At 45.6% G+C, this 26961-nt stretch overlaps 1 protein-coding gene across 1 annotated transcript in view; it reads left to right on the top strand.

Annotated features, from left to right (window-relative positions):
* Positions 1–26961, top strand: part of FTO (FTO alpha-ketoglutarate dependent dioxygenase) — a 311228-nt gene that overhangs the window by 90730 nt on the left and 193537 nt on the right. The window contains exons 3-4 of the mRNA XM_037141548.2: positions 4306–4930; positions 17277–17420. Coding sequence (XP_036997443.2) covers positions 4306–4930; positions 17277–17420 — 769 coding nt within the window. The remainder of the gene's footprint in view (positions 1–4305; positions 4931–17276; positions 17421–26961) is intronic.

The following is a 26961-nucleotide window of genomic DNA, read 5'->3' as shown; positions in this document are numbered from 1 at the left end:
AGTTCCTGGGGACTATTGTATCTTAACTTTCTTTAATATTTTTACATCAAGGGCTATTATAATAACACTGGAGTGGTTAAAATGTGGAAACATTACCTTCTTAATTATCTTGCTAGTTAGACGTGCGTCAAGCAGACTAAGCCCTTGAGGACTTGCGCAGACGATAACAGGTTGAGGAATAAAATTAGTTACTGTCCACGGCTCCAGAATGTTCCGTCTCTCGCTCACTACATTCCAGCACTCCCCTCACGAGCTGTGAAAACATAAAGTGCGATATTTCTGTACTTGTGTTTCCATCGGGATGGAAACGAGGGCTAGACACCAGAAACTGGACACATCCCCATGCCACCTAACTCTGCCCTCTGTCCCTTTACACTGTGACTCCCCAGCTCAGAGAGGGGAGCGAGCCACGCTGACTGTGCCCTCCTAGGAAATCCGCCTTCTATCCCATTCTGATCGATTTTTCTTCTGCCTGCTTCCTCATGCTGTCTTCCTACCTTCGACTTTCTGCATTCTGGACCAGCCAGAACAGGCCAGATAGCGCTGGAGGAACAAACAAGCCTCAAATCTCAGTGGCTTCGCCCAACGGTATTTCCTGTTCATTTTACACATCATTTGTGGGTTGGCAGAGAGTCACTGCTCTTTAAAGTAGTGACTCAGGAATTCAAGCAGCCACCAGCTGGTTGTGGTGCCAAAGGGAGAGGTGTTCCGGAGGGTCTGGCCCTGACGATGGAACGCCCCAGGCTAGAAGTGACAGCTGTCACCCCTCATCGGGCAGAAGCAGCCCCACGCTTCATCCAGCACAAGGGAGCCTGGCCGCGTAATCCTCCATCGGGCCCCAGACGCTGGGTGGTGGGGAAGGAGTCCAGAACTATCTGGCCAACAGCCCCAGTGACCAGCACGTATTCTTAGCTAGTGATTCGTTTTACATTTTCACTGAGACAAATGGAAGTGCCCCTCTCCCTGCCCTCTCAACACCCCCAGGCTTAGTCAGCTGCCTGTTATCAACTTTGCAGTCCTGTAAATGTGTATCTTTTTTCCCTTCCAGCCTCATCCAGTATAGCAAGTGTTTTTTTTCCTCCTTTCCAAATGCTCGGGATCATGTACTCCTACCTGTAATAAGTTTCGAGCGTAAGCAGTGGTGTCCTAGTAAATATGTAACAATTGGTTCTCTGGGGTGGGCAACAGCCTTGAGTTTGGGAGTTTCCCGATTTCCTCCCTGTGGCTGTCCACCCTGGTCAGTTTCAACCGTGTGTCACTGAACGTGCCACCAGGAAGAGGTGCACATGATGGGTTGTCTCGAGGTGAAGCCAAGTGACTCTGGCACACCGTGTGCAGGTCGGAGTCCCAGTACGGACACGCACATTTCAGTACAGCTTGATTTCTTTCTTTTTTTTGGATTCATAATGAACAGTTGTACTCTCCCCTCTCCACTTCAACACCAGGGGGTTGCCCTATAGATCCCAGGGGTGTATCTGCCTCCCTTGGGGACACTGCTATTCTAGACACCCGAGGACTGTGCTCCTGTGGCCAGTCCCCCATCCTGTGCGACGTCAGCCTCCTCCTCTCGTGTCAGCCCCGTGAGCATGCTGACGGTGCTCTCTTCCACCGTTGGGAACCGCGTCTGATTCGACTTTCTCCTTCACCAACAGCTCCGTGCTTCTGCCCGGTCATAGCGGGACTGCTCGACATTTACACGAACCATCTCCACTTCCTTCCCTTTCGTTCCTCATGAGCCTACTCTCGTGGCCACCACTCTGCAGAAATGGCATTGTCACCAGTGATTTCCATGCTGCCAGATCTAGTGGGTCCGGTCTGTCCTCCTCTTGCGTGGCCTCTCATGGACAGTTGACATAACCTTACGATTCCATCCTTGTGGGAAGGTGCTCTCGGCTTCTGCTGCTGGCCTCCTTTGCCGAGCTCTCCTCTGCACCCGAGGAGATGGTCTGGGCTCCTGCCGGTATTTGCCGGTTGCCTAGGAGACCTCAGGAATGCCCAGGCCTTTAGAAGCCCACTGCATGCCAACAGCTTCCACCCTGACTTCCCTGAGCCCCGGCTGTGTGTTTTCATTGCCTGCTCACTGTTTCCACCTGAGGATTTCATAGGTCCCTTAATGGCAACAGCTCCAAGACGGAGTTCCTCGCTGCTCTCTCTTCTTCTATCCTCCATTTCCGTTTTGCTCCCACCTTGCTTATTTCGACAAATAGTGAGCTGTTGATTCATTTGTTCAGTTCAGACGTTCGGAAGTCATGCATAACTTCTTTCCTTTCTTCACCCCTCACGTCTAATCCAGAAGCACATGCTTTCGCTCTGCCAATTAAATATATATTTTATCTGTCCCTTTATCTCTGTCTCTAATCCAGACCATCCTCACGGTTCTCCTGCATGGGTGTAATAGTACCTAATAGGATATTCTATGTTGGTATTAGCCTCTTTCCATTCCATGCCCAGTATTTTAACTGAGTGATTTTTATCAATGAAAATCAAATTACTGGGACATGGAGAAGAGTATGGGTTGGTGGGGGGGGGCGGTAAATGGTGATAGACAGAGACTTGACTTGGGGTGGTGAACACACAATTATATAGAATTGTATATCTGATACCTATATAATTTTATTAACCAGTGTCACCCCAATAAATTCAATAACAAGGAAAAAGAGGAAAAGAAAAAAAATCAAATTACTCTTCTCCCCTTGAATCCTCAGTTCACTTGCAGTCAAGTGCAGAGTCCTTACTTTGACCTCCAGGTGTTACCCATCCTCTGCCCTCCTCTTTCTCTTCTCATCTCCTCTCCCTCCGCCTTTGGCTTTTTTTACTCCAGTGAAGCTGGCCTTTTGTCTCTGCAGCAAGCCGATCTCCATCCCTCCTCCCAGGATGCTCTTTCCCTAGTTGGTCCATGACTGGTACCTTTTTTCCCTGAAGATCCCAGCTTACCTGCCAGCTCCTCAGAGAGCACTTCCTTACTCTACGATTTCCCATTGGTGTGTTTGGGGTTACGTTTTCTCACTTGTTTATCCGACTTGGTAGAAAGCTCTGTGAAGGTAGGAACCTCATCTCTATCTAGTGTTTATTTTGTAGGTGCTCTGTGGACATATTTTAAGCAAAAAAGAAAGTTTGGGAGAGTAGATGGTCTTGCCCTGTTTAGTCACATACACAGTGATGGTTAAATGAAGACACAGAAGGACTGTATGTCAAAAGGGTGGGCAGCACAGTGCTCAGAAGCAACCCAGTCACACTAAATTCTACCAGGGTAAACGTGAAATCCTGTGCTTTGATTAAAAAAAAAAAAAGAGGTCATTCCACTATAGGGAAGGGGGGACTCTGGCTTGATACCAATTTGCATGTCAGGTGCTGGGAGTGGGAGGTGCTGGCTGAGAAGGACGTGCGGTTTGAAGCTGCGTCAATAAAGCCACGTCATTCCATGTCAGAGGGACTCATCTAACAGGACCCTCCTCCGCTGGCATCAGCAGAACTAGTCTAACTTTCTAACTTGCAGTGGGGCGCTTCACTCATTCATTGACTCACTTTTTCATTCAAAAGTTGGCGAGTGTATTCTGGACGCTAGTCTTACGGTTGCGAACACAATTGTCCCAGCTCTTATGTTCATGGATCTCAGCGTCCAGCTCCCAAAGAGAAGCGCTTTCTCCTTCGGTGACAACTGTTGGAGCAGAAACCAGAGTGTCATTTATGGAGACGCCCTGGAATCTCGGGGTTAAGAAGCCCTGCTCTGGAGCGATTCTGGAGCCTGCAGATTTCAGGTCCAGGGTTCATCTGCTGAGTGACTTTTGGCAGGGTTTTAAGATGTCTCTAGGCTCCAGTATCCCCATCTGTAAATGGAAGGTCGGAATAACGCTGCCGCTTAAAGTTGTGGGAAGTTAATGAGTTTGTGTACGTCAATCGCTGAGAATAGTACCTGGCTCATATACAGTAAGCACTGAATACACAGGAGATGGACACTTAATTAATGTGATTACGTTTCCTGGGGGACCACAGGCTGGAACACAGGTTGAGGGCGGAAGTGGTTATGGAGGGGGCTTGAGAGATCAAAGCCTAAATTATCACGTTATTTTGTTTATGTGTTAAAGACTGCTGCTCGAGCTTGGACCTGCAATCTCGGCTGCAGAGTTGGAGACAGTTGTGTTACTCTATTGTAGGCTAGAGAGATGTGAACCCTCTTTAGAAGCACCACCGGCCAGGGGTTTCAAATTTATTTATTTTCCCTCATGCCTATAGAGAAACGCCTTTTGGCCATACTGAAACCAGCACCCTCCATAAACACACATTTTTGCTCTGGTTTTGCTTCAGTGGCAGCTGAAATACCCCAAACTCGTCCTCCGCGAAGCCGGCAGCGTCCCGGAGGGGCTCCACAAGGAGGTCCAGGAAGCCTTCGGCGCCCTGCACAAGCACGGCTGTCTGTTTCGGGACCTGGTCCGGGTCCAGGGCAAAGACCTGCTCACCCCGGTCTCGCGCATCCTCATCGGCAACCCCGGCTGCACCTACAAGTACCTGAACACCAGGCTCTTCACCGTGCCCTGGCCCGTGAAGGGCTCTGCCGCAAACTACCACGAGGCGGAGATCGCGGCTGCCTGCCAGACCTTCCTCAAGCTCAACGAGTACCTGCGCATCGAGACCATCCAGGCTTGGGAGGAGCTGGTGGCCAAGGACAGAGCGAATATCGACGTTGTGCCGGTGTGCATCGGGCCGGATTTCCCGCGGGTCGGCCTGGGCTCCTTCGACGGGCAAGACGAAGTGGACATTAGGAACAGGTCTGCATACAACGTGACTTTGCTGAACTTCATGGATCCGCAGAAAATGCCCTACCTGAAAGAGGAGCCTTATTTCGGCATGGGGAAGATGGCGGTGAGCTGGCACCATGACGAGAACCTGGTGGACAGGTCGGCCGTGGCGGTGTACAGTTACAGCTGTGAAGGTACCGTCCGCTTGGCGGAGCAGCTGCCTGAATGGCTCGGGGCCAGAGCTGTGCAGGCTCTGGGTGTACACGTGAGTGTGCGTGTGTGCGTGTGCGCGTATGAACACAGGCGTTGTGCATCCTTTTTAGGCTAGTCACAGCTGCCAGTCTGCAGAACACACGTACTGCTCACGCAGCTGTGCCGTCTGGCTTACTGTCACACTGACACCGCGTGTAAGTACGGCTGTCATGTCGTCCCTCCAGGGCCCTGCAGAGCGGCGTCTTGGTTTCATACAGCGAGTGCCTTTCTCTGAAGTGCAGAGAAGGTTGGGAAGCTGCTGATAAAGCTCCGGGGAAACAAAAATCTGTCCAGTCTCTCCAGATTCCCACAGGTGCACGTTTCTCGTCTTGCCAAAATATTTTATTGTGGTTGACGTCACTCTCTGGTTGGGAGTGGCTTGTCTAACATTGACTTGTTCTTGGCTTCCTCCTGTCCTGACCAGTGATTGGTAAGCAGACGGTCCTCTCTGTTCAGGACACTCTCCAGCCACCCACTTGTCCTGCACATAGAGACCCAACAGGGTGGGTTGTGGTGGACTCTTTCTTCCGGACCCCTTGCAGTGTGGATCACAGGCGAGCTTTTTTTGTGGCCCGCCCGAGTTTTCCTTTCGTTGCTCAGTTCTTGGGTGTTTGGGATAGCTTTTCAGGACCAGGCTATTACAAAGGTGGCTGAAGCTGCCGAGCACAGCATGATCCCCGCCGGCTCTCTCTTTTTGCCCGGTCATCTGACAAAGGAATACACCACATGCGTTTGGAATACACACACGCTCCCTTGCCTGTTTCTCTTCTGCTTGTGTATTGAGAGCTGTTTGGAAAACCAGAGTTCTTGACAGCGCACGAGGGAATGAACTGGAACTTTTAAGAATTAGTGTTTTCTGACAACAGTTTTTTTTAAAATTGGATCTTCTTGTTGCTGCTAGTTTTTTGTTTACTGAAATGACTGTTTTGCAAAAAGGGACCGGAAAAAAGCAGTTCTCGTGGTTCTCTTTCCATTTTCTACCCTTCCCCAGCCTCAGAGTGTTCCTCAGGACACCCAAGCTGTTTTCTAACTTGACCTTAGGCCTTGAGCCTGAAACAAGTAGTTCAGCAGCTGGAAATTTCACCAGGTTCCTTGGCGTCTCAAATACTGATGCTGACTTCAGAAAATCACTTCGAGGGGATTTGATGCTGTCCTAATGGAAAGCACCGAGATCCTCTGATCTTTAATGGGGCCTCGCCAGGGCTCTGAACTATCACGTCCAAGAACTCCGATGTGAACCAACAATGGAGTTTGTCAGTTTCCCTCTTCAGGAGGCAGTACTCTGAGACGAGGCCAGCGGTATGTGGTGCCCCAGGCGGCCACAAAGGTGTCTTTGTGCTCCAGGTCCTTTCGGCCCTGCAGCTTAATAGTGCCATTGTCCTCCCAGAGTGTGGGTGACCGAGTGGTTTCTGAAATCTAGAATATCTCTCAAAAGGAATTTAAATTTTTAATGAATAGTTTCTGTGGTCTGGACTCGTTAAGACCGATAAAAGTGTACAAATGCACATAACCTTATAAAGGTTTACCCTTCGGTTTTCACCTGGAGGGGGGAACTGCAGGGCTGGAATCTGTAACCCCTGAGATTCCCAGAAGTCTGTCTAATGACAACGGCAATACCGGGAGTTCTTTATTGTGCATCTACTATGTGCCATCACTAGGATAAGCATGTTCCATGTATTACTTACAACAACCCCATGATCGAAGTACTGTCATTATCCTCATTTTACAGATGGGGAAACTGAGGCATGGAAGGGTGCTGCACTTTTCCACGGCTGTACAGTATGGATTAGCAGAGCCAGAACTTGAACCTGTGCACTTGGGCTCCAGGGTCCTAACAGCTTTGGCCGGTCGCCCCCTCAGCAAGTGTTTCCTATTCCTGCAGCGTAGAGTTTTCTGGGATCTGGATTCTTTCAGTGTCCCCCCCCGGACTAGTTAAAGGAACGTTCTGCCTGCTCTTCCTTCTCCCCACAGAATCGGCTGCGTCTTTCCACACAGCCTCTGGGATGCTGAGAAGTCATTAGCTCTGAACTGGAGTCTTGCTCGAGGTCTCGGGCTGTGCACACGAGAGCAGGTCAGGTGGCTAACAGTGCACGTACCTTGAAAGTTTTTGGTGGGTCATCTCTCCCAAGTGACTTCTTCCAGGTGACAAGGGACGTGCTTGTTTCTCTGGCCTCCTTAGAATCCTGAGGTATGTTCAGGCAGATTCGAAGAGAGCCCTTTGGGTTAAAATCGTGTTTGGGAAGGGCTGAAAAAGGGCAGAGTGGTCATTGCAGACAACGGCACTGTTTTCTGGGCTCCTGAACTTGTTTGATGAGTACTTGGTAAGGGAAGTTCAACGATAGCACAGAGGCTCCCAAGGTCAATCACATGCCCTTCTTGCCTTGAAAGTACAGGTAGGGGGAGGTGAGCTCCTGTGATTCCAATGACGAAATGCTGAACATTTGTTCTGGAAGGGACTTTGGAAATCACCTAGCTGAAGCCTCTCCACAGATGGAGACATGCAGGTTGGGTAGAATGTAAGTGACTTGTCCAGGGTCCCACTGTTACTTGGTGACGAGAGGATACTATGGGGAAGATTCATGTAAGATGCATTGGGAGTTCAGAAAAGAGACGATCACCTCCTGGTGAAATTGAATTCAGGCGAAGCTTAAAGTCTCTCTGGACTTCCACTTCCATGCCTTTTCCCAGTGAAATTTTCATGTAGGTTCATAGTGAGCTGGTCACTCCTCTTCAGTTTATTTCTCCGAGAAGTAGTTTATGTAGGATGCGGGTAATTATGCACCAAAGTCATTGGCTTCCCAAGCAGTTCTAGGTACTTCATCTCTCTGGTACAGAGACTGAAATGGTACTATTTTTAGTCAGGAATGGCTTTGGGAAACCATGTATAAATAGGCAGAGCATTTGATTTTTCTATTTTAGCTTTGCTAGCAGTTGCAAGTTACTCCAGAATATTAAAAACAAAACAAAACAGGCCCACCAATTTCAGCAGGGAAAGCATTAAAAACGCATTGTTTAATAGGGTCCTATACCTTGTTCTTACACTGGAACACCCTCAAAAAGATCACTTATTGCTGACCATTTTTCTTTACTTGGAAGGAAACATTTTCTGGGACCTTGTTTTTATAGGAAAAGCAATTCTTAAGATATTTCAGGGCCAAAGATGGCCAAATATTGCAGATTCTTGATCTTTTTTTCTCAGTCTTTCATGAAGGAAGGAGGAAGGGAGGGCGATCCTGCCTCCTGTTGCGTAGGTGACAGGCTAGAAAGTGGAGACTCCGCAGTGATTTTTCTTTAACCCCCACATTCCCGTTTGTGTCTTTGACTTCATGTCTTTGACGAGGTGAATCCAGTGAAGGATGGAAATTTGTTCCCATCACTGTGAAATCTTTATCTTTCTCAGCCCATCTCTGAGACCATGGAAAGCTAGATTGTAATTGCAGTTTAGGGTTTGGGAGCAATTATCCTTAAAAAAATGCTGTGATATTTGATGTTTTCTTTGGCCTCCCTGCATTTCTGTCCAAGGTCTCAAAGCTCACTTACCTTGTGTTATTTTGAAGTCACTTACATTGCTCAGTAAAACGTATTTGGTCTTAGAAGTCGCATATTGTTTTTTACCCCCATGCAATTATTTATTCAGTCAACAGAACGCATCTACTGTTTGCCAAGCTCACTTCTCGGTGCTGAGCACATCACGATGAACAGAAGGCTCTGGCCTCATGCAGCTTACCCTTTATAGCAAGGAGAGGCAGGAAAGACACACGTCAGTAGATTGCGTGGCAGGTGTGAGGCACATAGACTTACTGCTAACGAGGAAAGTCGGGCTTCATTTAGAAGGAGACATTGAGGCAAAGGCTAGAAGCTGAGAGTGAGTGGAGAGAGAGCAGGCTACACGTCGAGGGGATTTGGAACAGGAGCTTGTGAAGTTTCGGAAGCAGCATGTGTGAGAGAAGAGATGGCACAGTGTGAGAGAAGAGGGGGAGTAACAGAAGTGAGGACAGGCAAGGCTGGGGGTGGGGGTGGGCGGAATTTAGGGCAAATTTGGTGTCGTGTGCAAGGTAGCGGGCTGGTCCTGGGGATGGGAGCCATTGCATGTGTGAGCATGAGAAGGGAGGCGCCCCGGCCGCAGAAGAGCGGGAAGGCGGGTGCAGTCCCCCACACTAGAGATGCGGGACAGGTAAGGAGAGACAGAGGTGGTGACGAGCCCGGGCACACAGTCCCGTCTTTCCACCGGAAAGGAGTGGCCGTGCTCGGTGCTGGTGATGATGGAAGACCCTCAGTGCCATCTCCCACGGGGCAAAGCTGGCCAGCAACAGTGGTTGATGTCCGCCTTTCTCAGTGGCCTCATTGAGATGCAATTTATAGGCAGTAAACAGCACGTAATTCAAGTTTACAATTGCATCAGTTTTAACACACCTGCGAGGCCATCGCCACCATGGTCAGGATAGGAAACACCTACACCTGTTGCCCCCAGAAGTCTCCTTGTGCCCCTGTAGTCCCTCTTTGTGACCCCCCCTCCTGTCCCCTCCCTTCAGGCAGCCACTGCGCTGCCTCTGTCACTAGACCATTAATTTGTCTTTTCTAGAATTTTGTATACACGGACTTATAGGGTATGATTTTTGGGGGGGGAGTCTGGCTTCTTTCACTGCACAATCTTTTTGAGACTCATCCATGTTATCATGTGTATGCGTGGTTTATTTTTTCTTTCTTTTTCATTGTGGTGAGATCAACAGAACATAAAGATTTACCACCACATGTGACCATTTATTTGTAAGTCACAATTCAGTGGCATTAAAGATACTCATGCTGTTGTGTGATCATCACCACCGTCCGGCTCCACAACTTTTTCATCGTCCCCAGTGGAAACTCTGTCCCCATGAAGCAGTGACTCTCTGCTCCCTCCTCCCCATCCCTGGGGTGACTGTTGTTCTGCCTTCTGTCGCTGTGTTTCCGACTGCTCCAGCGACCTCATGGAGGTGGGACCGCACTGTATTTGTCTTAAGCGCAGGAGTTATTTTTTATTCACCATAAGTATTCAGGGTCCACCTGTGGTGTAGCACGTGTCTGAGTTTTACTTCTTTGCCGGAGCAAGCGATAATTTGTTTATTTTTTCAAGCAGCTCGAATACCGTTTCCCACGATGATCGCTCCCTTTTACATCCCCTCAGCAGAGCATCATTTGTCTACATCTGTACTGACACTTGTTTCTGCTTGTCGTTGTTAAGTAATCCCAGTCCGGGAGAAGTCATTTCTATTGCCTTTCCCTAACGACTAATGATGCTGAGCATCTTGTGCTCATTGGTCATTTGTTTATCTTCTTTGCAGAAAGGTCTATTCAAGTCTTTTGCCCATTGTTGGCTTTTTTTTTTTTAATCACTGAGTGTTAGGACTTCTTTATAACCTATGGATCTCAGTCTCTTATCAGATAAATGAGTTGCAAATGGTTTCTCCAAAAATTGGCTGAACTTTTAATGATGTATTAATGTAACGAGCAGGAGACAAGAGGACAAACTGGAGTGGAACGAGCTTTATTGTCTGTGACACAGGCGGGCAATTAAATCCCGTACTGTTGAATGACATCCTTCCTGTTGATGTTAATTAGCTGTGGGACCTTAGGCAAGTTGCCTAAATGCTTCCCGACTCAGTTTTCTCATTCCTGAGAGTGATAAGAACCGAGGGAATCCCACCTGAGGGTTAAACACGGGGGGAATGCTGAGCAGGTAACAGTGTTTAGGGCACAGTAAGTATTCAGTAAATGTTATTTTAAGTTTTTATTCAAATTACCCATTTTGTTAAGCAAAAACAGCAGTGATCTGTGCCTTTTCTCTCCATCTGCATTTCCTGAGAGACCACTTTCTTACTCTTTTCTTTCAGGCAATGCTTTTGAAAGAAAGCATTGTACTTAACATTGGGGGCATTATGGATAGGCTCCCAACATGGAAAGTGAGGTTTGGCTTTGCCTTCTCCGCTCTGCTCTTTGCTTAGGTGCGTAAATTTCAAGACCTTGACCGTCCTAACTTAATCTTTATGCTGCCTCAACATACGTATATGTTTTAGGTATCCAGGTACGAAGTCCTTTTTTGCAGAACTTTTGACAGTGGGCACTGCCCCAGAATATTTAACCTTCCAGTGTTCATGTTGAGAGTTCTGGCTTTTTTTTATCCTTCATTTGTGATGATTTTTTGGTTGCACTTTTCCTAATGTTTTATAATTTTTCATGATTTTTTTCACCCTTGATACTGGCACTTGGACACTCATACTTTTCAATGTGGCACTTTTTCTCGAATTACACTTTGTTAATTATTTCTTCCTCTTGAATTTTCTCCCTTCTGTAGGATCCGTATGTTTTTGGTTGTTGAACTGCCTGGGCCGTTCCTCTAATTTTTAAAAATGTATTTTCTTTTCTTGAGTGTTTTTGCATTTTTTAACCTACTCTCTGAGAGATTTCCTTCACATGATCTCCCAACTGGTCCATTTTTCTTTCAAAATAGTGAGATATAACAGGTTATGAATATATAGCTTGATGAACTGTCACAAAGTGAACATATCTGTCACCCAGATTAATAAAGAAAACATTGCCCCCCCCCTCCAAATGCTCCCCTCCAAGTAGTGTGCCCTGAGCAGTAAGCATGGCCTTGACTTGGGCCATGCTTATTGCTCTAAATCAAACCCATGTTTGATTTAGAAACCGTAGCTCTTGGAAGGCAGGGCTTGCATCTTGCTTCTCCTTTGTGTCTACCTACAATGGCAAATCAGTGAGCACTCGGTGCCCCAAATCAATATGTGTTTTCCGTTCTTGAGTAGCTTATGCCCGTCAACTACACTGTGCCCATTGTCCGATAACTCTTTGATTTCTGTGGCTCCGGTCTCTGCTTAGAGTTGGGATTCTTCCGATTTCCAGTGGCAAATATCTAACCTCAACGGTTCTCAATTGGAAATGATGAGGATTTGCCTCCCTGAATACTAAGACCAGCGGTCTCACCGGCTTCCCTTGGACCTTGTTTTGACAGCAGCAGTGGGGCGACTTGCCAGTCTCTGCCCTTCACCTTTCAGTTCTTCAGCTGTGCTTCCCTCTCCTGAGGCAAACCAGCTTCTCAGGACTGTTCCCAATGTTAGTGGCCACGCTCTTTCTTTTTCAGGAGTTTTGGAAAGGAGAGGAACTGGGTCTTCCACTCATACTTTGAACTGCAGATGAAGCTTTGCCTGAAGCTAGAGGAACAGATAATTACCCTGATCTTCTTCTATGTTATTTACAATGGAAAGGTTACCTGTAAGTGTCCAGGTCTCTTTCTGTTTTCTCCTGGGGTAGCCCCGGGTTTTGTAACCTCTATTGTTAGAAGCTCTGGTTTGGAGGAAGTATTGTTTGAGACGTATTTCTCTTTCCTTTCGTCATTTCATATTTGCTTTAGATAATATAGTGGTTTTGAAGCTTTGGTGAAGAGCCCCAGAGCAATTTTTCTTTCTTTTCCTTACTTTCACTTTTTTCCCCTACCAAGTCCATGAAAAATGATGTAATGAGGTTCTCCCATTTATGTGAATAGTTAGATCTTAAAAAACATTTTTTTCAAGTGCTTAGTCTGAAAGCTGACAGAGCCAGGCAGCATGGTGAAGGGCTTTAGATTTTTCAGTAAGGAGTTTTCAATATTTCTCCTGAAATCCCAGAAAACTCATAGTTAATTTTGCAATTTATCTGCTTCAGGAGACTGTGTGTGTCCTGCCTGCTTCTCTTGAGGCCTCTGAGAGCAGCTTCTAGTTGCAGATTCTGAGCTGGGACTGATCAGGTTTGCCCTTCAAATGTACCCAAATTCTCCATTTTCTCAGACCATTCCCTCCCCAGTGGCCAAGGGAGGAGCAGGCGTGACTCCTGTGTCTTCCCACCCACAGGGAAGCATTTCTACCTTGTGGGACCCTCCCAGGGAGGCCTGACCTTGACTACTAGTCTCCCTTTCCTAGGGATGGAGTCCCCCCCCCCCGAGGGTTTCCCAAATGTTCTTTGGCTTGTGTTGTTTGCCATTCCTTTGGAAACCTGTCCAGAAAGACTCTGCAAAGTCTGCTCACAGAAGCTTCTACCTTCCCGACGGGTCATTCTGAGCAATGGCCTTGAGCATCTGTCACTGTGCTCAGCAGACGTCCAGGTGCCTCGTGTGGTTCACAAAGCCTCTGTGTCTTGGCCCTCCTGGCTCTCTAGCCTCTTCTCTTGCAAATCCTTTCCATTCCGGTGACACTCTTGCAACTCAGCATTGATTATGTTTGTATGTATCCACCTGCCATTTCCCTCCTTGTGTGTCTTCCCAACACTTAGCACCTGCCCATTTCACGTCCTGTCTCTTTCCATTAAAACCCACCCCCCAAACAAACATATTTGTGGGATCTCAAAACAAAGCACACAGAACAAGCACAGACTCAGAAACAGACCAAAGAAAGGATGGACACCAGAGGGAGGGGTGGAGGGATGGCTAGAAAGGGGGAGGGGCTTATAGTCACTCATTTGTGATAAGTGTACATGGTGACAGCTGATTACTAGAAGTAGTGGAGTGGTCACTAATTAAAGTATACAAATGTCAAATCACTGTCTTGTATGCCTGAAACCAATATAACCAATATAAGATTGAATATCCACTGTACTTAAATAAAAAGAATAAATTATTTTTAAAAAAGATTCCCCATCGCAGATGCTGGAAGGTCATAAGGCAGCCCTGGACACAGAAGGCATCATTAGGTTTTATATGCCTGCTGACCGTCTGTAACTCCTGGACCTCTCCTGACACGGGTAGGAGGGGACCTGCCTGCTATTTAAGCCTCTCCAGGTGTGGGATTCAGGGACTAGAGGAAATAATTTGCAGGGCCAGAGTCTCAGAAATCTTAGTGCTTGGCCAAAGAAATGGGTCTATTTTTCATTGTGTGGTGATGACGGATATATACATTAGTATCAGGGAAATTATGGACATATAATAATATTAATGATGTATATTATTGAATGTGGTAGAAAAATTCAAGTGATGTGTTTTATTTGATTAGAACGGGCATCTCTTCCTTCATGCTCAGCCTTCCTTGTTTTCTATGGGTGGTTGCATGTAGCTTTAAAAATGTAAACATTATTTGCTGGAATTTACCTTTTATCAAGTGGAAGTAATTTTTCTAAAAACTATGTAGCATAAAAAATCAAATGGATTAATTTGGGGGAGGTGAGTTTTAGACATTTGAAATTTACATTTAAACTTTGTGTTTTTTTTAAAAGATTTTATATATTTATTTTTAGAGAGGGGGAGGGAGAGAGAAAGAGAGGACGAGAAACATCACTGTGTGGTTGCCTCTTGAACGCCCCCTACTGGGGACCTGGCCCAAAACCCAGACATGTGCTCTGACTGGGAATTAAACTGGTGGCCCTTTGGTTCACAGGCCAGCACTCCATCCACTGAGCCACACCAGCCAGGGCTTCTTTATTTTTAGTTTTTGTATTTTGGCACGTCATTTACCTCTGTAATAGTCTGGGTAGTGGGAGCTGGGGATGCACCAGACACACTGAGACACTGAAATTCCATGCAGGGGGACTGAGGCATCCAGACAAGTAGGGGCCTATTGCTTCGGCTCGTGTCCAAAATAACACGAGGCAAGAGTAATCACTTGCAGTTGCCGTAGATAATTGCAAGCTGATTTTATTGAGAAAGAGAGCAACACTACACACATACAATTAAACACTGATCAAACCTGCAGCTTCCGCCCTCCCTACCCAGTCCAAGGGGAAACTAAGCCTCAGCCGAACAGTATTTAATGATTGCATTTCAGAGGCGCTGGATCTATGGGAGATATCAGGAAATACAGACTGCAATTACTGTCTCTGTCGTCCGGGACTTTATTGGTGCCACACTGAGGAGAGTGTTAGGACGCAGGTTAGAGGGGAAAGTATTCAACCAGCCTGTTAGCCTGTAAAGGTGACCACTTACTAGAATCACCTTACTCAGTGGCATTAAGACCCCCTGTGAAAGTCATTGTGTTTGTAGTTTGAAGTCATTTCTAAAGTTGAGTTACAGTTGATTTGCCCAGCGAGGGACATAGGGAAACATTTCTTAAGCTATTTCTATTGTTTTTTCATGTGCCACTTTGACACGTCTGTTGTCCTTCGGGTCTCACGCCAGCACTCCAGCCACAGAGTTCTCAGAAGAGTCAGGCTGGCATGTCCTTCTTGAAATATTGTATGTACCTGCACATGTATGTGTGTGTGTGTGTGTTTGTATTCTTCACACAAATGACAGCCTATGAGTTAGTCTCTCTTAAAAATATATCAGGTAGTCCTATATTGGCTACATAGTTTTTTATGGTCTGGACATATCATAATTGATTCAACCAGAAACTTATGATGAGCATTTAGGTTATTTCTGATATTTTTGTTCTTATAAACAGTGCTATAATACACATATATCCTTGTTCAAAAGTCATTTTGCAACCTCTGCAAGTAGAAATCTTAGTATACATTCATAAAGGTGAAATTGTGGAGTTCCTCTAAGGTCAAAGGGCTTGTGCGTTTGTCATTTTGAGAGGTGCTGTCAAATTGTCCACCACAGAGATTCCGAGTGTGCCAGTTCAATAACCACATACTTTATTGATGTGTTTCATATATTCTGGTCTGATAGGTGAAAAATATCTATTGTGGCTTTAACGTGAATGTATGTGAATAAGTTTGAACATCTTTTTTATGTGTACAAACTCATTTTATCTCCCCTTATGTGTTTTACCTTCATAGCTTTGCCCAGGATTCTATCTGATGGTTGCATTTAGTCTATGGAGGTGGAGAGAGCTGGTGATGCTCATTTACACTTTCACGTGAGCAGTGTAATCAGCTTGCCCGGTTACCAACCCCATGCACCCAGAAATCAGTCCTGGTGGTGTTTTTATTGTGCTTGTGTCAAATTTATGGATGAATTTAGAAAGAACTGACATTTCCACAATGTTCAGTCTTATTTCCCCAGAAAATAATATGTTAGTATCTTTGTTTAAATATTCTTTTGTGGCCTTCAATAATATTTTTAAGTTTTACTTTGTAGAGACAATGCACATGTAAGAATCTTACTAGGTATTTTTATATGCACACTTTTGTAGCTAGCATTTTCTTCATTCACCTCTTTCTTGGGATATGTTTTTCCTGGTTGATTTGCAGATAAATAATCACATCATTTGCAAAAGAATGTTTCTCTTGTTAAAACATCTTTTACCTTTTTTTGAGTCCGACTAGGACCCCCTCTGACATACCAGTCCAGGGGACCATTCCTTTCAGAGTCATGGAGAGTCATGGTGGTGAGTCACCACCATTATGAGTCGTGGTGGTGACAGAGGACATTGTGTTCTAATCCCTAACTCTGGGAATATTCCTCATCTTTCCTTACGAGAATATGATGCTGGCTTTGGGTGGAGTAGATCTGTATTTTATCACTTGAAGGAACTAGCCACCTATTATATCTCTTTTATTGAGATTTTCTTTATGAAAAGATATATTTTGTTGAATACTTGAGTGCATATCTGGTGACTCATGATTTTTTTCATTTATGAATAGGATTCATTTTAGGTATAAATGTTTGCACACTGAACCATCCCCGTATTCTTGCAATACGGTCTACGTGGTTGTGCACTGTTGTTCTTTTACTGCGCTGCTGGATCCGAATTCTGTTTGCTTATGTTGTATTTAAGAGTTTGGCCTTGATTTTTTTCAGATGTGAGACTGGTTGTGTTTGTGTGTATTTGTTTGTGTCTCTGTGTGTACATGTGTGTCATGCGTGTTTTCTTTTTGGATTTTGATGCATACTATTCTACCTGCACAAAAGGAATTTGGGAACTTTTGCTATGCTCCTAAGCAATTTAAAGGGTATTAAAATTACTCACTCTCTAATTGTACAGTAGTATTTCCCTTTGTGTTATAATTCTCTTGGCCTGTGTTTTCCTAGGAGATACTTCTTTGACATCTTCTATATCTTCTCTGCCTTGTTTAGCTATTCTATCTCTTCTGGGGTGGATTTGGTTCTTAATATAGTCCTAAAAACCAGCCATTTAATTTATATTTCTCTAATTTATTTGCATGGAATTTAACAAAATATTTTTCCCTTGATAACTGAGGTTATTTCCTCAACATGTGAAAACTTTTTGATTAAAAATAAATGTTAAAAATATTCTAAAGACTTGTAAAATATGTTATAAAAGGACTATATTTTTGTTAAAATTTCAGTGATTCCTGAGGTGAGCATTGTGGCCCCAGGACTCGAGATGCCTCCCTTCCTGTCTGATACCCTCTCCTCTTCGACAGGCCCTGAGGAGGAAAGTGAGGAGGACCCTCAGCTCGAAGGCCGGGACCCTGACACTTGGCACGTGGGCTTCAAGATCTCCTGGGACATCGAGACGCCAGGCTTGGCCATCCCCCTTCGCCAAGGAGACTGCTACTTTATGCTGGGTAATTCGGAGGACCAAAACCCTCTGCTGATGCTCTATTGTCTAAGTGTTACGTTACTGGGTGCATATTTTGAATATGTCTTTCGAAGTACGCTTTTCAAGTATTTTATAGGGATAAGGAAAACTTAGACACGTGCCTAGATTGTTTGTTTGCTTTTTGAGACACAGCTACTTTTTGGAAGTTATTTTTCATTCTCAGTGTTTCCGGAGTTCTGCAGATGTTCTAGACAATTTTCAGGGATCCTCGTCAGAGCCACAGAATCATCTAAATCCACTTAGCACTGTGAGGTTTTAGAAGTGTTTCCCCATCTCTGTAAGTTCTTGGTGGGAATGTGCTTTTCTCCCCCAGCATTGTATTTGGTTTCTTCTCGGGAGCCGCCTACCCGACCGTGAGCACGTGTTTTTCCGGAAGTCCCATTTCTGCGGAGGTTAAGCTCTAACCCAAGCTGTGCGGTGCTTCCTTTTCCCTTCTTTGCTCCAGGTGTCGTGTTTTGTTTGTGGGCATTTGGCTCATTTTCCAGGGTACTGTGTTTTATTTTTACCCCCGAAGCCTCTCAGGGTTTATTGTCTCCTTGGCTGTAGCTCCTGACTGTTTTGGTCTGTCTCGCTCCAACCTGCTTCGGGGGGCGCTACTCCTGTGCTGGTTGTAGAGCCAGGAGGCACCAAGGCTCCACCCCAGTATTTGTGATGAAATGATTTCCCAATCAAGTATACGTAGCATATGTTCTGCATGCGGCATAAGGTTCTAGAGGAGACACTGGGGATGGATGAACCTTGGTCCTCACCCTGTAGGAACTCGGATTTCACAGTAGCTCTCTGGGCCGTTACTTCATTAAGTATTGTCCAGCTCTCAGTGATTCGTACCAGCTTCGGAGCATCTCGCCGTATCCACTTGTTTTCATTGTAATTGAATATTTTAAATGGACAACCGGTATCACTTGGCGTAACTAGAAAGTTTTATAAATTGGTAAAGTAAAACAGTATTAAGGGTCTACTACCTTTTCCCCCCTCAAGACCCTGAGTCTGGGTCCAGTTCTGCCTTTGTTAAAAGGGAGATTAGTAACTGTTAGGAGTTTACTGTGTAATGGTACCTCTTTGAGACTTTCTCCGTGATGTCAGCAGGGAGATGGGAAGATCATTTTGTAAGAAATGAGCTTCTCACGGTGGGATTCCCTGGTGCTTACTGCTGTGCCCCTTTACCTCTGAAATTCTCCTCCTGGGCTGATTCCTGCATTTGTTGAACACGGATCTCAGTAAGCCCCAAATCTCTGGCCTTCCATTTGCACTCGCTTTACAGTTTACAAATCAGTTTCACGTAAGCATCCCGTTCGGTCCCCAGACAGCCTCGTGAGGGGGGTGCTGCAGAGGCCTTTCCCCTTAAGTAATTTGTCTACGGTCACTCCGTCACTCTGAGGCAGTCTAGGACCAGGATGGGTTTCAGGTTTCACGTACAGATGGTCCCTGACTCGCCACCGTTTGACTTCAGGTTTTGTTTTGCCTTTTCGATAATAGGAAAGCAGTAAACACTCTTCGGTAGGAATCACCCCTGGAATTTTGCATGATGGTCTCTTCCTAGACTGTCTCCTTTCACAATGCCGTGTAACACGCCAATTTTGGCCAACAGGTGGCCACCTTAAGTGTTCTGAGCACATCTAAAGTAGGCCAGGCTAGGGCACGATGTTCAGCAGGTGAGGTGTATTAAATGCATTTTTAATGCACAGTAGTTTGAACGTACCTGGGTTTTTCCAGAGGTAACCCATTATAAGCTGAGGAGCACCTGCACAGTGCTTTGTCTGCTCGAAAACAGACCATTTAGACTTGAACCCAATACACTGGAACCTCTATGTAGGGATGCTTTTAGGGTTACGTTCGTATCTCCCCCTGCCTGTCCTCTGCTGCCTCAGGAATGAAGTTTTTTAATGAAGTCTCTGCCCCATCACTGAGTCCCATGTGCAGGTAAACAGATTATTATTTCATTTTTCAATGTATCACCCTGGTGTGGATATTTATTCAATACCTTAAGTATAAATTTCAGCCAATAAACCACTTTCCTTCGGGTACTTTGTTCAGGAGTTTCTATTAGCAATTTGCATCTTTAAAAGAAATGAGTCAGAATGTTACCATTTTAATAGCTTTATTCATTTTCTGTTTAGAAAAGTAGTAAATACACATTGTAAAAGTTCAGCTATCTCCCACTTATTGATTAATATCTCATGTGTCCTCTTCTGATTGAAAAAGTGATCTATTCTCATTTTAGAGAAAAGAAACTCTGAAAAGTATACAATGAGAGAAGATGATAAACATCAGGTTCATCCTGTTTCAGGATATTCTTTTTAAGTCTTTTTTCTGTACATGCTCATGTCTGGAATGATAGCAGTGTATGAGTAACAACCCCCTTTATTGCAGACTGATAGCAAGCCACACATTCTTTTAATCCTCTCAGCAACCCTAGGAAATAGGTCTTAGCTATACTGCCAAGGAAAAAAGTAAAGTTAGGTTGATGTAGTCGCTTCGCCATAATTACACAGCTAATAGGCCTGGGCTGGCACTTGTCATTTCTCCCCGACCCCGGGCTCTGCCACCGTGTGTCGGGCCACCCTCCTCCCCACTCGGGCGCTGACCCCTGCTCTGGGCTCTGTGTCCTCCTCTCCCTCCCTAGCACAACGCCATGCCTGACAGGCTCTAGGACTAGATTGTTCCAAAAGGGAAGAAAAGAAGACCACAAGAGTCCATTTGCTCCTTTCTTTTCATTTCTTTTTAAAGTTACATTTGTTCTTGCCTTAGAAATTGGTGAGTAGTGACGATATTGAATCATTACATTGTCCTTTTGAGTTTTGTGTTCCAGTGCCTATACCTTTGAAATATGCATTGAGCCCCTTTAGCTACTGTTGGCGAGAAACAGGAGAAGTGAGTATTTTATGGGAACTGGTAGCCAAGTTCTAATGTCTCTTCCTGATTTCCTAAATTTGCCTTCAGTTCCAGGTGAGATAGCTGGTAGCCCACCGAGCAGGCCAAGCCCAGGATAGCATACCCTCGGTGTGCATCGAGGCTATATTTCCTCATGAAGACGTCATATTGGATTTCTAAATGGAATTTTCCTCCACTTCCTCTTAGAAACAAACGAACAAACAAAAGCAACCGCGGTCAAATCCCCCCTTTGCACTGTTTGCAAATCCACAAACTATCGGGAGCCCGAAGAGGGACCTTGGCCCTGCGCTGATATCTGAAATCTGAACTTCACAGCACTTACGAAAAGGAAACAGTTTAGCTCAATTTATAATAATATATTGGTCTGCAGAGGAAGTGCGGGCTGAGCCCCGCTGTCTCAAGTCAATACTCGGGGGGTGTCTGATGGGGAGCTCGTCGGGTGCCTGCCATAAATCCAGCGCCCGTGCGAGTGAAGGCTCTGCCCGCGGTGCCCGAGGACACGCTTAACTGGAGTTGTCACGGTCTGACTTTGAAATCGGAATCTTGGCCCTAATCTCAGAGTTAGACATGACCAGATTTGCAAACAGATTTACAATTTTCACTAATTTTCCAACCAGGACTTCAAAACACACTTAGAGGAGGGAAAAAAAAAATAGATTCTGGTCTTTTTCAGAGTAGGATGATTTACTTTGCCACAGATGTTTTCCATAGACTGAATGTAACCTGGGACGTAGGGACTTAAAAAGTGACTTGGGGACAAACTGTAGGTTTGTGTTTTGTGGAACAGATTGTACAGTTCAGGGGACGTCGACCCCATTTTGTTTATTAACCAGGAGCCTGGTGTGGAGGAGGCATGTTTCAGGACAAAGGTGGGTGCTAGGTAAACAATTGGGGCGAACCTCCTTCTTCCCTCCTTAATTTATTGTTACTACTTTTTACACGTGACTCTTTACAGCTCCCTTCTAGCTGTCTACTCGCGTTTCCTTAAATCCAGCTGCATCCCTTTTCCAAATATCTGTTACTGTAACAATCAGCTACTTCAAAGCTTCAGCTGCCCCGTAAAAATCCATGGCAAGAAAAAAAAAAAGAGAGAAAAAAAAAATGTCAGTTGGAATTCATAGTCTTTCTTTTTGGGACTTTGTGTTCCCTCACCAACAGTTTGGGGTAAGATATTGAAAGAGCTACTCTGTTTTCCGTTGGGTGACTGGGTTCAGACTCACCGTCTGCGGGGTGGGCGCTGTTAGCCCCTCTCGGAGTTCCTACCGCCCTGCCCCCCAAACCAGTGGTGGTGATCCTCACTTCCAGGTCACTATGAGTCCAAATGAAATGTACAGGACAGCGCTTTGCACACTACGATTTGAATGGGGGGCCTTGGGAAGACTGGGACCTTGGAGAACCAGAGAGACGAGTGGGGGCCCGGAGGGGGCCGAACGTTCTTCTCACCCTTCTCCCCACCCTGAGTTTCGCCAGCTTCATGCCTCGCTTTTCCATGAACATGTTTTCCTAGCACCCAGAGGAGCCCCAGGAAGGAGAAGTGGTACCAGTCACCTCTGGCGGGAGAGAAGTCCACAACTGGCCACTGCTGAGTCAGAGCTCTGTGGGGACCACGGTCTTCCCTGGGTAGAGGCTGAGTTGATGCCTGGAGCCTGGGCGGGAGTTTCTGATAAACGGGGTTCCCTTCCTTGTCCTGTTGGCGGCGCAGAGCAGCAGGCCCGGGCCTGTGCTCCAACCTGGAAAGGCGCCCTGCAGGGCATTGGGGGTGCCCTGGGTAGGGTGTGCTGCCCTGTGAGCAGGAAGAACCGAGAACCTGGGAGCTGAGCATCTCTGTCTCCGCTGAGGCCCCCCTGGGACTTCGTTCAGAGGCTGTGGCATCTTAGTTTATTCCTCCGGGTGTCCCTCTGTCCTGCCCCGACTTACACATTTTATTGGAAGGCAAAGGCTTGTGTTATTTTTTCCCTCTGACCCCGCTCCCGTCCTCCCCCCAACCTCTGACTGACCAACTGAAGTAAAAAGTGCCTGGAATTTACAGCTTCATCATAAATTCTAAATAATTATACTTTATTACCTCTCCTGGGTCTTGAAACGCAGGCGCAGTGTTCCGCTCCCTGCCGGCGCGAGGGAATAACACAGCAGCAGCCATAAATTATAACTCAGGCCGCCGTGGGTAAGCCGGAGGAATCGCCGCCTGGGTGGAAAGTGCTCGCACAGCCGAAGGAGCACCTGTCATGTTTGTTTGCACTCTGAGAAGCGGAGCCACGGCGGCGGGGCTGTCCCGGCCGCTGGTCCCCGATGGCCTCCTACCACCCTCTCTTCCTCCACATGAGCTGTAGCCTGTGCTCCCTGCTCCTCGCTCTCTGCAGGGTTGGGGCTGCCACTCGGAAACTGTCTCTTTAAAATGTGCCCCAAGGGCTGACAGTTCTGCAAAGTGTGCCTTTGGGCTGCGTGCCTGATTTTTCTGTACTCAGTAGAATTCGGCAGAGGGCCCGGCTAGTGGAAAAGGCTCTGAGGATAGGAAGCCGAGCTCCTTCCCGGGCATTGGGAAGGATCTCCCACCTCCTGTCTTTTTGTCATAGCCTGTCTTTTTGCTGTTCCTGTCCGTTTTCGTCTTGGACTTTCTGAGTGCCTGCTGAGGGCCAGGCCCTGTGCCGGACGCTGGGGTATATTTTATTTTTCAAAGCAGGCCCGTCAGGTCCCCACTGTCTCCTTGGAAAGGAAAACAGACGGACGGACGGCTCACACAGACGTGGTCACTCTTAGGGCCATGAAAATGCGCTGAAATTGCTTGGTGGTGAGGGTGGCACAGTCCTGCGGACACGCTAAAAAATTCGGTGAATTACGCACTTTCAGTGAGGGGATTGTTTGGCGGGTGAATTATATCTCAATAAAGCTCTCTTCTGCAAAAAGGAAATTGAGGCTTAGGGAGGTGAAATGACTTGTTCAAAGTAACATGCCTAGGAAAGCTGGGGTTGGGACCCAGGCTTTTCTGGGGCCAGGCTCTCTGCTCTTCCACAGGACCGTTGCTACCTCTACCAACTATGCCGTCCTGGAATCTTTTTTCTTTAAAAATGTAGGAAAATAATTGAACAACTGAGGTCAGATGAGGAAACGTTTTTCTCATTGTGAGGGGTTCCAACAAGATTGAACTACAGAGAATAAAGTGTGGAAATATTTTGTTACCCTTCTCTCCTGTGTGGTCCTTTTATAATCAGTAAGATACATGTAGTTACGCTAACATATTTACGTATATGTTGCTGCTTTTTAAAAAAAGGATTTTATGATCTGTATTACCACAGCACTTGCTTTTTTTTCTTTACTTAATAAAATATCCTGGAGATCTTTTCCTCTCCATACCTCATTCACAGTATTGTCGGTATTACAAACATAATGTATGCAGTAGGAAAAACAAACGCTCCAGGATGATCTAAAACAGGCAGCGACGAACTCTTTGTGCCTAAACCCAAGTTCCATTCTTAGAAGTCACTGCTTTTCTCTGTGTTTGCAGTTTATTCTTTCAGTGGCCGCCTCCTTAACTCTGAAACGTACGCTCAGTGCTTCTGTTTCTTCACCCAGTGGCCATTGCTCCAGGAAGGGGCATGTGAGGTTGGCTTCCACACACTGTCTCCTGCTCTTGCTAATGCTTGTTAGTTCACATTTACTCTTTTTTTCCTAATTGATTGCCTTTATAACCAATATATAGATTCTCTCTCGACTTTCAGTATGTGTGATAATTAAAGTTCTTTCTCAGCCATATCATTACTTTCCCATTTTTGACGTTGATAATGTGTATATGCTAATCTGTCATTTTGATGAGACTGTCTTGCTGTCTCTGCACATTGATTCTGAAATTTGAAAGCCAGCCCATAACTGTGCTTACGTATGTGTTACTTACTGCAGAACCAAATACAGGGACTGGATTTGTTAGTAGGAGACGTAATCCACAGTCATCACTACCTGAGTCAGTGATGGGAATGTTACCAGTGTCGGGTCCAGACTTTGTCCTTCATCAAAGGCTTAGAGTAATCATGCTGCACTTGAACTTGCTTTGTATCTGAACCGTGACTTTCTTGTGCAGCTCCCTCTTCCCCTGGAATTCATAAATGCTTTTCTTTATTCTTATTGATGGAAGGATCATGCCAGAGTGATGGCTCTCTGTCACTGGGTGTTTTATCGTACCGCTTAATTAGCGTTTGGAGAAGTACCAGTGCTGCAGACCTAATGGGCACCCCGAGATTTCTTCTCACGGTACTCCTTACCTGATTCGACTTTTATGTGGGTCCCCTGTCTGCCTGTTTCTTGGAATTTTCTAAAAATGCCTTCTACGCACTATATATTGTGTTTCTAAAAATCTGTAACCTCTATAGCACCTAACACAGTACTTTAAATGTGGTAGGTGCTTTAATGAATAATTATTGAGTTAATGAGTGAACAGTTGAACCTAGAATTAGCTTTTTTAGAAAATATTTATTTATTTATTTTTAGAGAGAGGGGAGGGGAAGGAGAAAGAGTGGGAGAGAAACGTCAGTGTGTGGTTGCCTCTCATGTGTCCCCCACTAGGGAACTGGCCTGCAACCCAGGCATGTGCCCCGAATGGGAATTGAACCAGTGACCCCTTGCTTCACAGGCCCGTGCTCAATCCACTGAGCTACACCAGCCAGGGCAAGAATTAGCTTTAAAAAAAAAAATTCATGGCACTATGACTTGGCCATGTAGACTGAAGAAAATATTTATTCTGTCTTTGAAAGCTCCGTTCTAGAAAAGGTTCTGAAGTCCTTCCTGCAAACAGGTGGCCATGCACTTCCTGCTTGGGGATCTCCCGAGACGCCTTTGGAGTCTTCAGTGTTGTCTGACTCTTCAGTCACCGGTGCTTCCACTTCTTTCTACCCAGTCCAAATACGTGTGTGGCATCCCAGAATTCATCAAATCAACACAGTGTGTGGGTCAGTCTGTACATCCTCTTCCAAATCTTTTATGAGAAAACCAGCAAAGGCAACAGAAATGTGTTGATTTCTTTGACGCTGAGGATGATGCGTTACTGTGAATGTGCGATCCTTTCACTCTCCTATTTCATTCAGAGTCTCGCTGTGTTGGGATAATTCTGCCCCTGGCTTAGGCGGCTGGTGGGTGTTTTCCTTTGGCAGGAAGCCTTCACATGTTCTCTCTGGCTCTACCTGTGCAACTCCTAAAAGCATGAGCTGTGGAAGGTGGTTTCTCAGGCTCGTCATTTGATTGCATATCCTGTGTTTATTCTTTGTCATAAAGACAGTGGAAGAATGACCACAAATGAAGCTTAAAAATAATTCATCCTTATTGAAGGTTTGAGCCCAGGACTAGACCAGGAAGGGACGAGTCTGACTTTTCTAAATCAGTTAGTCCCCATTGCATATTTTAAGGCCAGGCTATCTACCCCATGATGGATGACTCATTAATGGGAACTTACCACCTATGGGGAAGGAACATCCTTTTTTTTTTCTCCCTGAGCTTCAGCTGGAAATCATAGCCACCTTCCTCAATTGCCAGTGGGAAAATAGATGTGAGATAGAAATGAATGAAGAAGAAGTTGGAAGTCAGAGGAAAGAACAGGACTTAGAGTCCTAGGTAGCTGCTTCTGGTTCATTCATTGACTTATTCAGAAAAGTCTGGTCCCCACAGGCCACTGGAGTCGTGGGCAGAAGTGACGGGTCTGCACGTAGGCCTGGGGAAAAGAAAATGACGTCACACAGCTTAACCTCTGTCCCTTCTCAACCATTTCCCCGCCCCCACTGCCCTCCTGTGTCTTGAGAAGAGTTGCAGCCCAAGTGGGAATTTGTGTATGTGTGTGTGTGTGTGTGTGTGTGTGTGTGTGTAGTAAGAAAGCAAAAATGAATGATTAACCTCGAGAATCTATTCTCCTCACAATCCAACAACAAACTAAGCATTCCATACAAGTTAATTTAAAAAAAAGAGGGGGAAGCTGTGTACCCTGAGGTCATCTTCACCTCTGTACTTGTTTTTATAAGAGTTTTCACTCCCACGGAAAACTGTGTTTGAGGGGAGATACACAAAACTAATCAAAGCTTCTGTCGCCTTCACCGATGGCTGTGTGCCATCGTTTTTGTCTGGGCAACAAGCACCTCTTTTCGGAGCATCTCTTCACTGAACGTTTGCTTTGGATCTTTCAAAAATAACGATACTCACCGTTTTATTTTTCCTTGCTAAGTGTGGAAGCAGTTGTATATGTCACCCAAAGATGCCGTGAATTTTAAGATGTAGGCCAATTTCAGAGATCTTAACTATGAAGAAAAAAAATACAGGCCTTGGAATTGATGAAATATAGTGTGTGCCTTTTTTAAAGACTTTACAAACCGTAGGAAAAGTATGAGGTAGGTAATAAAAATACATCGTAACATCACAGAGGTGATATCATCCACCCTATTTGGCCTGATTTGTTCTAGTATTTCTTTCTATAGGTGGGAATATATGTTTTTTTTTTAAAGAAAATATCAGATGTAACATTTTGTATCTGGGTTTTCTTCTATATTCTTCTATCTGAAACATTTGTTCTTATTAAGTATTCCTGGAGAGTGGGTTTCTTAAAAGGGATTGAAGTAGTAAGCCTCTACTTTGGTCATTTATTC

Source organism: Artibeus jamaicensis, unplaced genomic scaffold (assembly GCF_021234435.1).
Source record: "Artibeus jamaicensis isolate MK-2021 breed Jamaican fruit bat unplaced genomic scaffold, CSHL_Jam_final contig_3152, whole genome shotgun sequence".
NCBI classification, from domain to species: domain Eukaryota; kingdom Metazoa; phylum Chordata; class Mammalia; order Chiroptera; family Phyllostomidae; genus Artibeus; species Artibeus jamaicensis.
Note: the sequence above shows the minus strand (reverse complement) of the source record. Positions and strands in the feature narration are given on the sequence as shown.